This window comes from Gossypium raimondii, chromosome 3 (assembly GCF_025698545.1).
Source record: "Gossypium raimondii isolate GPD5lz chromosome 3, ASM2569854v1, whole genome shotgun sequence".
Taxonomy (NCBI): Eukaryota; Viridiplantae; Streptophyta; class Magnoliopsida; order Malvales; family Malvaceae; genus Gossypium; species Gossypium raimondii.
Genome location: NC_068567.1, coordinates 5,277,521 through 5,289,844, shown reverse-complemented (window position 1 = coordinate 5,289,844; position 12,324 = coordinate 5,277,521). Strand labels below are relative to the sequence as shown.

The following is a 12,324-nucleotide window of genomic DNA, read 5'->3' as shown; positions in this document are numbered from 1 at the left end:
GACTTCCTACTAGGCACTCTAAACTATTAAAGTCGAATTCTTGTTTAACAAATTAACTTTTAGATTATTTGTTATAAATTTTACTAGGTTGCTATTATTTTATTGGTACAGGTTGCACACATTCAGAATGGTTTTTAGCACCTTTAGAGGGTAACGATATCACTTAACTAAGTTGAGATGTGGTTACCAACCCACCACCGTTAAAGAGTTCTTCAACATAATGCATGCTTCTACAATAAATATATTTGAAAAGTGTTTTAATTTTTTAAAGATGATATGGGGGATTCTTTCTCTCTATCCCATTAAGATACAAAATCGAATTATTTTTGCATGTTGCTTGCTACACATTTATATTCCAAAGGAAATGTCTCATGACCCTTTGGAATGTGATGATGAAGCTTCGAGTGGTAAAGAGGCCAAGGATATTTATACCTATGAAGCAGTAGTTTCTGGAATTGAGCCTACAAATGAGTGGAACATGTCTAGACAATAATTTACTACTGAAATGTTTAACGAGTGGAGGGCTTCTCGATCAATGAGGTAAAATAATGGAACAACTTGAATTGAATTAAGTTGTATGAACCTGTCAAAAAATGTTGAACTAATTTTAGTTGTTAAAGTGCAAACTATTTTCCATAAACATTCTATTTGTAATTGCATGAAATGTGTTTCTTTGTAATATTTATTTAAGCTTAATTGTATTTGACTATTTGTTTTAATTAGTTATATTTGATTTGGTAATAGTTATGTTATATTATGTTATTCCATTTTGGCATATATTATTAGTAGGATGACAAGTCACGATGTGAATCTTAAAGGTGGTAGTTCAAGTAGCAAGTCCAATAGGAGACATTGGACAGATAAAGAAGATAAAATGTTGATGCAATGTCTTGTTGAGTTGTACCACTTAGGCATCCACAATGTTGATTGTGGATTCAGACAAGGATAACTACTTGTGCTGGAAAAAATGTTACAATCAAAACTCCTCTGTGGTTTCAAAGTTAAACCTCACGTCAGCAATACGTTAATGGCAATTAGGAAGATTTGTTCAATTGTATATGACATGATTTATAGAAAACACACCAACGACTTTGGATGGGATGCCATGAGGAAAGTGGTGACAACTAAGCAAGCGATGTGGCATGATATCGTTAAGGTAATTATATGTAACACCCCGAATTTTGGGGTTAGAAATTTAAGCTTTGTGGTTAGGGTCAGTGAGTAGGTTGTGCTATCGGGTTTAGTTGTACGTTTAAGTGTTAGAATGGACTTGTTGGTCTGGTGGTTAGTTGTGTGTTAGGGTATTTCTAGGTCAAGTGTTTGAACCTTTGTGTGTGTGTTTTGGAGAAATATTTTTATTTTGTTAAATAGTAGACTTGTTTAAGTTTAAAAATAATTTTTAGTTTTATTATTTTTATTGGTTACTGCTTTTCTTTTCACATTCTCCTCTCCCTCTCCTTGGTTTTTTTTCCTTTTATTTTTCTTTTGCTTTTACTTCTGTTGGGAAACGGTTTTGCTTGCAGATTTCGGAAAGCTTCACTCATTTGTCGTCGAGTCGGTGTTTAGACGTCATTGATCGCGAATCAGGTGTGTGATTTGAACTTTCTCTAATTTATTTGCAAGTTTTTATTTCGGAATTTCTTGAATGTGCTCTAAACCGTTGATTTTGGGTATTTAGTTATTGATGAGGTAAGGGGAATACTGCGCATTTCTATATATTTTTGTTATTGCAAAGGTTGGAGACTGATTTGACAGCTAAAACGACAATTTTGGCCTATTCCAAAGTGGTTTCGTGACCACTTGGGTGGCCACACGGGCGTGTGCCTGTCCACACGGCAATGTGGAATTAAGAAATAGGGTTTTTAGGCAGGATTAGGTGCCACACAGCCGTATGGCTGATTTGTGGAAATTAGTCGATTTTCACACGGCTGTGTCCTCTAGGCATACATGCATGTGTGTTTGGGAATTAGGGATTTAGTTTTGGTGCCACACAGCCTAGCCACATAGCCGTGTGGCTAACTTGGGGACTTATGGATCCTACACGGGCGTGTGTTTTGGACACACGGCCATGTCCGGTGGGCACACGGGTGTGTGAGACCTTCACACGGTCGTGTCTTCCTTGTACTCTAATTTAGCACAAATGGATAGAGAGTTACACGGCCTATTCACACGACCATGTCCTTGGTTCACACGGGCGTGTGCTTCAGCCACACGACCATATGCCTCCTCGTACACGGCCGTGTGCCTCCTCCCACATGATCGCGTGCCTCCTCCCACACGGTCCTGTGCCTCCTCCCACACAGGCGTGTTGACCCCCACACAACCTAGGTATTTTCATACAGCCAGAGCACACAGCCGTGTGGTCCTAAGTCACCAATTTTAGTTCTGTGTATGTTTTTATCTGAAAATGTGTCTGTGTGTTCTAACCCTTGGCTAGGCTTTAGTGAGGGTAGTTAAGACTCTGATATGGGCTTCGACTTATGTGTTATTTGTGACTGTTGTGTGAGATGTCAGATTCTGAACCCGGTTAGCTGGGTGTGTGTGCATGTCTGTTTCTGTCTGACTGTCCGTCGATGTGTTCATTGTTTCTGTGACATTGTACGCATACATGCACTTGCATAAATAAATTTGTGGGTTGGTTGTGAAGAGAAGGAAGACTGATTCTAATCTGATCTGGCAATCTAACTGCAACATATCTGTACAGCGGTTTACCGCACTGTACCGCATGTATGTCAGCCTTGCTGCATACTATCATCTGGCAGTTTAAATTGCAACATGTCTGTACAGCGATTTACCGCAATACACTGTACTGCAGATATGCCAGCTTTGCTACATATTATTATCTGAGTGGCTTAGTCCACATGCATGGTGTGTATGGTTGGATGGGCCTTTCAAGGCCCTATGTGGGGTGTTTGGTTAGATGAGCTTATACAGCTTTTTTGGGGTGTGATTGGGGGACGGAGAGGTGTGTTGGCAGGATGGGTGGGTTTTTATTACTTGACTGCATTCATACGCATCTATTTGAGTGTTCTGGGTATAAGATTATTTGACTGTATTCTGTCTGATTGAATAACACTTGTAACTGAGTGCCTGTATATGACATGGTGTGCTTGAATTGTTACGTTCTGTTGGGACGTTGGTTTCAAGTTTACTATTTGATTCTGTGTATATCTGAAAGTATGTTTCATTATTAAATTGAGTTTCGTAATTCTGTTGTTAGTCACGTGTCAAACTCACACTGAGCTCGTGTAGCTCACTCCCTTAGTGTTTCCCCTTACAAGTACGTTTCTGAATTTTGATGCTGGACTCGGTATGCGAAGGTCTTGGACAGTCTCGATTAAAAATAGGCTTTAATAGTATTTTAATAATTTCTGAGTTTATAATCAAACACCTTGAATTGTAAGTACTATTTTAAAAACTGTGGTACGAAATTTTGTGTTTTACCCATGTAAGTGTCATTAGGACTGTATTTTCTTTTGAAATATCAGGATTATATAATTGAGAATTTTACGTAACTTAAATACTGCAATGTTTTTCGGTTTGTTAAACTAAAACTTTTCTACGATCACTTCGGTGATCAATGTGACATTCGAAATTCGGTCAAAACTTCTGGGTCAGTTTTGGGCGTTACATTATATAAATTATGATTTTATATGAATTCTATATTAATATTTGATCAAGTCTACTAATAATTTGATATGCATGTAGAGTCACAAGAAAGTAACCTCATTCAAGACTAGGACACTACCATATTTTGAAGACTTGAGTATGATATATGGACAAGAAAGTGACTGGAAAGAATGCCCAAACACCAGTCGACATTATTGAATATCTGGAAGGAGAGGAGAATGACAATGGTGGAATTGAGAACATTGAAAATGGTATAGGTGTGGAAGAAGATTGCTTTAATGGAATTGAAATGTTGATTTGTCAATGGGTTTCGAGGATAATAGTCATTCAAGGTCTCCATCTACTAGTAGAGTCAAGATAAGAAGGGTCGATGGAGTTAGAAAAACTAAGGTATGAATATTAGTGATAAGGTTGAGTTTTATGGAATTGTCGAGATATTGAGATGCAAATGATCGAGGCTACAAAAGAATTAATAAAGAGCTCAAGGACGAAGCACTTGATCTTTCAAAGATCTATGCAACTTTTGAATGAGTTTATGAAAATTACAGGAAGATCTCTAGTAATTCAATTAATATGTTCATTTTCTTCACTATCTCAGATGAACCAAAAAAAGATGTGGGTGAGAGGATTCTTATCGGAGGGAAATTAATTATCTAAAATTTAAAGTAAATGAACTAACTTTTGTGTTATATTTTGGCAAGTACTTTTCTAGGTGGCTAATATGTAATACACTTTTACTTGGCAAATTTGCTAGGAAACTTGCATTAGATATGATGTATAAGTTAAATATTTGTATATTGTGAAGCTAATATTATCTTATTAATTAGTACAAATCACTTTTAAGTTACTTTTTTAAGTCATTTTAAGTTACTTAAATTCTATTTTTATATTAAGTAGTTTATTTATTGCATCAATATATTAAAGCACATAAACAAATATTTATTGTCAAATTATTGTTACATTGTATAAAAATATTACATTTGTTAAATACAATTTTAGTTATATTATACTAAAATATATTATCTTTTAAGTTTATAAATACAATAGTGTTACTAAAATAATATAATAATCAACAATGAAATAAATATGAAACTTATCAAACACAAGATAAAAAATGTGATCGATATCACATTTTTTACAACCAAACATCTTGATATGCATTATTTAATACATCAGTCTTCTTTTACATCCGTTGTACGAAAGAGGAGTAAAATTTAAAGTTTTTACCTTTGCTAAGTTTTAAACCTAAATTTTATGCCAAACTTGGCTTGATAAAAATTTTAATATCTCAAAATTTTTTGCACTAAAGATTTATGGTGACAATTATAGTGAGAATTTTTAAAATAAAAACTATGAGAACCAAAATGATTTTAGCCATTAGATCAAAATAAATGATTTTAAGCATTAGATTTTGTGTTTATCTTACCTTATTAATCAATTTGAGTATTAGGTATTTATTTTTTCTTGATTGAAAAATTGATCGACCGTTTCATTCTAAAAAATTGAGATTTTTTTTGATTGATTTCAAGTACCCATTTTTTACTCAACTAATAAAAAATCTCAATTTTTAAAAATAAAATGGTCATTTTTCAATTAAAAAACCCTAAACCTTAATACCCAAACCAAATTGACTAATGTTAATTACCCTAATATCTTACTTTATATTCCAGTTTTTCCTCAAAAAATTAAATTTGAAAATAAAATTATCCATTTATTTTCATCTTGATACTAAAAAATATTATTGATTTTATTTCAATAAATTAAAATAAATTCAAAATCTAATACTTAAAATTATTTATTTTGACTAAAATCATTTTGATTATAATAATTATCAATTTAAAAATTCTATAGCTGTGAAGTAAATATTTGCTATAAAATCTCCCAAATTTACGGAGTACAATGTTGGGCTCAGGCCCAATAGCAGGGGAGAAATCATCAGCGCCACCAATCGGAACAAACGTCCTCAGAGGAAAAAGAAACCCTAAATTGCTGTCTATATAAACCTCAAAAACCCTACCTTCTGCTATTCGGTTCGCTTCAGCCGCAGAAATGTCGAAGCGAGGTCGGTATCCATCTCTTCTTTCTTTTTTATGAACCCCTTGTTTGTTTTATTTTCATTTTTCGTTTGTTTTCGAGAAAAAAAAACAACGGAAAAAAATGTCATGCTTCTTTTTTTCTTAAGATTTTTGCTCGTATCTAAGCCTATAAACAAAAACCCAAGTCAACAAAACCCAGAAATGAATTAAAGTTTTTTTTTTTCAATAGCTTTTGTCCGATTTAATATAAAAACGTAAAAGGAATGATTTATTTTAATGTGGGTTATTGTTTATATCATAAGATGTTTGATAGCTGAAAGTTGATTTTTGGGTGATTAGGACGTGGAGGGTCAGCTGGAAACAAGTTCAGGATGTCACTGGGTTTACCAGTGGCAGCCACAGTGAACTGTGCTGATAACACTGGTGCTAAGAACCTTTATATCATCTCGGTGAAAGGAATCAAGGGCCGTCTCAACCGGTTGCCCTCTGCTTGTGTTGGAGATATGGTGATGGCTACCGTCAAGAAAGGGAAGCCTGATCTCAGGAAGAAGGTTTTGCCTGCTGTCATTGTGAGACAACGCAAGCCATGGCGCCGAAAGGATGGTGTTTACATGTACTTTGAAGGTAAAATCCACCTTCCTATCGATTGATGTTGCTCGAACTTATGTGTGCGTTTTGATTTGCGTATGTATCTCTGTACTCATGTTTGAATGCCTTGAACTTGTGGATAACAAGCAAAATGAATTGTTCAAGAACATAGGTTATTTAGATTTGTTGATTATGGCTGTGTAAAACATGGAATCATTGATGTGGTGAAGCTTATTACATCATTTTCATAGTATAGATATGAAAGAGGCTTGCTGGTTAAGCAGTGTCATAATATGTGCAATCACTTGTGCATACTGTGATTTGGTGCTTCCTGAGACCAGCAAAACGAACTCAAATGGTCGAATAATTTATCGAGGGAGATTTCTGTTAACTTGGAATCTTCCTTTTCGCGATTCGATACATTTGTTCTTGTTCTGCCTTGTGTTTTGTAGACTGTTATAAATTCTTTTTGTGATTTTTTTTGCTGGAGATGTAGTGTGGAGATATTTTTTCAGTGTTTCTCTACACGTCCCATAACCAGCTAAATTGATGTACCAACCTTACCCCAATACCGGGTGGTAAACTATGGTTATCATCCCTGTCCAGGTTGGGACATTCTATATAAAATGTTTCTTATGTCCTGTCTTGCCATCCCCTAATGCTACGAGTTACAGTACCAGACATTAGTCAGGTATCTACTTCAATGTTCAATGGTTGATACAGTTACGAGTCTGGAAAATTGAGTTGTGTCTATCGTTGCAGATGCGTTAAGTTTTTGAAGCTTGCATGTGCTCCATTTGGACCCTACATGTTTTCAAATTTTCATCTTGTCATTGGAATACTTCTTCCGAGTCCTGAAAATATTCTAATGTTGATAATTAGTTAAAATAATGTCCATATAACCAGACATTAGTCAGGTATCTACTTCAATGCTCAATAGTTGATACAGTTACGAGTCTGGAAAACCGAGTGGGTCCATCGTTACAGATGCAATAAGTTTTTTATGCTTGCATGTGCTCCATTTGGGCCCTACATGTAATTGAATGTATTTGTTCCGAAAACTTGTAAATATATGCTAAAAAAATGATAATTTCTGATGTTTTTCTGTATGTAGTTTTTCTGATTCAGATCTTGTTTTGTCTGCAGACAATGCCGGTGTCATTGTGAATCCAAAAGGAGAAATGAAAGGTACTTGGTGCAAAAGCATTTTAGATTCCACAAGCGAGTTTCATTTTCGGATATATTCTTCCAAATGACTTCAAATACATTGAAAAAAAACTTGGGGATATTAGAATTGACATTTTGGTAATGATTATTGTAGGTTCTGCTATAACTGGTCCAATTGGGAAGGAGTGTGCTGATCTTTGGCCAAGGATTGCAAGTGCAGCCAATGCTATTGTTTAGGAAGTCAGAATCTGTGCTTTGGACTATAATATTATAGTTTGCTGCTTCAATATTTTGTTGTATTTCTTTTTGGATTTGAAGAAATGTACTTTATGGACAGGTTTTCCGATATAAGAGAAGAAAATTTTTGTTGGCAAATTTGAATAATTTTATATTTATCAAGTGTCATCCCCATTTAGAGATGCTGCTTTATTAAATTTTAGCTTAATTCTCTCACTATAGTAGTTACAGACTTTTTTTTCAATTTTGTATTTAAAGTACATAAAGTATGTTTTATTATTTCTTTAAATTCATTTTTGAGAGACGTTAAAAATTTTCTTATAGCCAATTATAATTTGCCGTGTGTTTTATGTAAAAGTTAATATATTCTTTTATTAAATGTATTAAAATAAAAATAGATATATAAAGATTTAGAAAAGTATAAATAATATTTAGGAAAGAACAAATAAATTATAAAAATACAATAATTGAAGAAATTTATTTGAAATTAATAATATTATAAGAAATATTAAAACAAATTTTCTTATAAAATTTTAAAATAAATAAATGAGAAATTTCAAGAAGATAGATTTCATGAAAAGGAGAAGAAATTTCTTGCAAGATAAAGTCAGAAGAAAAAGAGAAGATTCTCAAAAGAAGAAAAAAATCTAAAGTAAATAAATTTTGATGAACTTTTGGAGAAACAAATTTTGGTTTCTGTATTGAGAAATTAAAATTTTGCTTTTCTTTACAAAATGAGAGTTTTTCAGACTATTATTTTGTAGACACTTTTTAGCAGAGAATACTTATTATTGATCTCTGTGGAGAGCTTTTTCTTTGTGCAAGAAATCTTACTGTTGATTTTTTTCTTCGTCTAGCAGGAAATTTCTTCTAAGGTATTTAAAATTTATAATATTTTAATTTTTATTTATTATTTTGACTTTTAAAGGTATATAATTATATATTTTAAAATTTATTAAAAAAGACATTTTATATATTATATATGCTTTTTTACAATTTTAATAAATATAATATGTAATATTAAAAAAATTAACATGTTCTAATAAAGTCACGTGATCATTTATGGAGCCCAATAACCATTTTTTTAACATGTTCTAAAAGGCTATTTTGTTTAGTAAATTACTAAAAGATGGCAATTTTTTAAAAAAAATTATTAGATTAAGAGCGCTTCAGGTGATTTTTAGAACAACGCTTCCAGCTATTTACAAGAAAATATTTTCAGTTGAAAGCGCTTTCTGCCACATCAACACTAAAAGTGGCAGCACCAATATCTATATATAAAAGATTATGTATTACTATATCTATAAGTTTGTATAAGAGTTTATAATGTTTTATTTTATTAGAGTTAAAAGAGTAAGCAATTCCACGTTGTTTAATAATAAACTGCAAATGGATTATGAGTCTATATATACCCATATCCAACATCTCATAACACTTAAGAAAATAAGAGAAATAAGACTTTGGGTTTATATAAAGACTTGTTTTGTAAGTTTTTGTAAAATCTACCTTGTTTTGTAATTTTTTCAAAAAAATGACCTAATCCAATAAATTTTTTTTAAAACGACATTTTTTAGTAATTTAATCTAAGTTTTTTGTAATTAAATTGTCTATATAATGTTTGTTCACTTTTTTCTTCAATAACCATTTCATCAGCTAATCATGGATGTGGATCTAGTATTGAATGCTCGAACAATCCAATTCCATGAGCATCTGGGGCAAATTTAAAGATGAGGTGGTAACAGCTTTGGTCCCTTAAAATAGAAAATTTACTATGTAGACTAGACCTGTCCTCGGCCCGGCCCGGAAAAAAATTCGGCCCGACTCTTAGGCCCGGATTCGGCCCGGCCCGAAATATGGGCCTAAAATTTTGCCTAGGCCCGGCCCAGAAAAAATGAGCCCGGCCCAATTTTTAATAAACACAAAAAATTATTTTAAAAATAAAAAAATAAAAAATATTTTAAAAGTATTTTAAAATAAAAAAATAAAAATAACAAATATATTTATTATATTTGGGCCGGGCCGGGCCGAGCCCGGGCCAAAAAAGTTGAGCCCGAGCCCGGCCCATTTTTTAAACGGGCCTCGTTTTTTTGTCCAATCCCATATTTCGGACCTATATTTTTACCCGAACCCTCCCATATTTCAGGTGGGCCGTCGGGCAGGGCCGGGCCGCCTGGCCCATGGATAGGTCTAATGTAAACTCCTTTAAAATATTTAAATTATAAATTAATATATGATTAAATTGTACTTTACCCTCCTCAAAATGAAAGAATTATATTAAATCCCTTCAAAAAATAATGAAATTATAAATAAAGACATGATAAAATTATATTTTAACTTCTCAAAAAAGTTATGATTCAGTTTCAACCCTATATATATATATTTTTGGTTTGCCCCTAATCAACGCAACATTTCTCGACCACTAAAAAGTTATGATTCAGTTTCAACCCTATTTTTTTTTTTTTTGGTTTGCCCCTAATCAACGCAACATTTCTCGACCACTATTGAAATTGAATCGAACATTTAATCATTGAATAATCTTATTATTGGTTCTGGTCATGTCTGCTCTTTGTAACACAATACCTATAACTTGTTGGGAAATGTGCCCATATTGTAGTAAACATATAATTATTTTTTATTTATTTGAATGATGGATAAATAAATAAAGTTAATTTCACATTTCACTATTATGTCTTTTTTATTCATGTATTTCATATTTTGCATGTGTAGCGAAATTGTAACAAGCAAATATTAGTTCATTGATTCTCTAATTTGTTTGCATTGTGAGAAAGACAATTTACTTCAGTAGATAATTTAAACGAGTCTGTAATCACATAAAAAAATCAAAGTGAATATTTGATTCAAATACTTGATAAAATTATTATGTTGTCTACAATTCCAATCGAGGAGATGATTAGTTTTGGTTATCAGAGCAATTGACTCCATGGGTATAGACATAAATGTATTAATTTGCAGAATGATACATTGGACTTCTCCCAAAATGAATTAATTTTGAATTCGTTTGTGAATTAGTTCACTTGTAACATTCATGGTGTGGTTTACCCAAATCTTGAGTTAGTTACTAATCATGCATATGTAACTCATGTGGTTTGATATAAGTAGAGGTTTATGTTCTAAAGATGATCGAGCCAATAGTCGGTACGTTAGGTATATGACCTGTGTATGGCATGACTTTACTAGCAACCGTGGAATTCATAGCTTTATTAAAAAGTTAATGTTATCCTCTCATTGGTATTGTGTGAATTGATAAATATATAACGCTGTCACAGGTTGCTCGTAAGAATTGTTCAACTAGAGAATTTGATTAAATAATTTCCTTGAAACATTAATTTGAAAAATCTAAGTGATTTTTGGGAAAATTAATTTTGATAAAGTAAAATTAAATTAATTAAAATTAATATGAAATTTTTGGAAATTAATTTTCAAGTTAGATAATTGGCCCAATTGGTAATTGAATTTGAGAATTAGACTTGGATCATAAATTTGGCTCGGGAGTCCAAAACTTAGACCAAGATCCAAAAAAATGGTCAAATTGGGTCAGGTATATGAAACCGAGTTGACGGTCCAACCGGTGGGGCCGTCATTGGCCCGGACTAAACCGGCTTGGGGTACCCGCAATTGTGATAACGACATTCAGGTGGTCGACAAATGGTCAGCAATGGAGCAGTAGAAAAATTACACTTCTACTAGGATTCTACTAGAGAATTTGATTTTAAATTAAATATTTCAAAAATAATATTATTTTCATAGATTTAATATTAAATTTAATTTAATAATTATCTTAATAATATTTTATTAATTTAATATTAAAGTGGTTATCTTAAAATTAAATTAAATTTAATAATATTTTATTAATTTAATATTAAAGTGGTTATCTTAAAATTAAATTAAATTTAATGTTTACATTGTATATAAATATTAGATTAAATTTAATATTAAAATTATTAAGTTTAATTATAGTTGAATTCTCTAAACTCTTATTATATAAAGAGAGCATTGGATAATTTTTTGTAGACACTTTAATTCAAGAGAAAGTTGTAGAGAGAAACTTTTTTGGAGAAATTGTGAAATTACCCCACTGATAATTTTCTGATTCAAAGCGAGCCCACACTGACGAATAAAAAAGTTATAATTTTGATTAAGTATTTATTATTTTAGATATCAAAACTTCTTATTTTTTGGATTTTTTTGAAACTTTAGGTTTTTCCCAAAATTTATTTTTCTTTACGTTTTCTAAACCCAATTTTTTAACAAAACTACCCATAACCCCTCCCCAATCTATAAATAGTAGGATAATTTGTTGTAGCATACTCGAACTTACATCCTCCTGTATTGACAACAATATCCTTATTAATCGAGTTAAAACTCAATTAATATTATTGATTTTTCCTTAAATATGAAATAAAATTGTCAAAACTTAAAAAAAAAAGAAGTCAATGTGTATGTACATGGCGTGATCACATGTTTAAAAAAATCACATCAAATTATTTGATGTAATTGAAATTTTGATTTTAATAATTAAAATACATATTTTGAAAAATGAAAAAAGTTATTTTTTTGGGCCTTTTAATATTAGATAAAGCCCTAAGCCCATTAACAACCCAAAACCCAAAACTACAAAAGAAAACCCAAAACTGAAAAATTTCCC

General features: G+C 31.9%; 1 protein-coding gene across 1 annotated transcript; it reads left to right on the top strand.

Moving 5' to 3' along the window:
* The first annotated feature begins 5,545 nt into the window (after positions 1-5,545).
* On the top strand, positions 5,546-7,796 carry LOC105796767 (60S ribosomal protein L23). Its single transcript, XM_012626567.2, has 4 exons — positions 5,546-5,692; positions 6,006-6,290; positions 7,401-7,442; positions 7,576-7,796. Exons 1-4 carry the CDS (start codon positions 5,680-5,682, stop codon positions 7,656-7,658), a joined length of 423 nt encoding a protein of 140 aa, XP_012482021.1. The 5' UTR covers positions 5,546-5,679; the 3' UTR covers positions 7,659-7,796.
* The last annotated feature ends 4,528 nt before the right edge of the window (positions 7,797-12,324 follow it).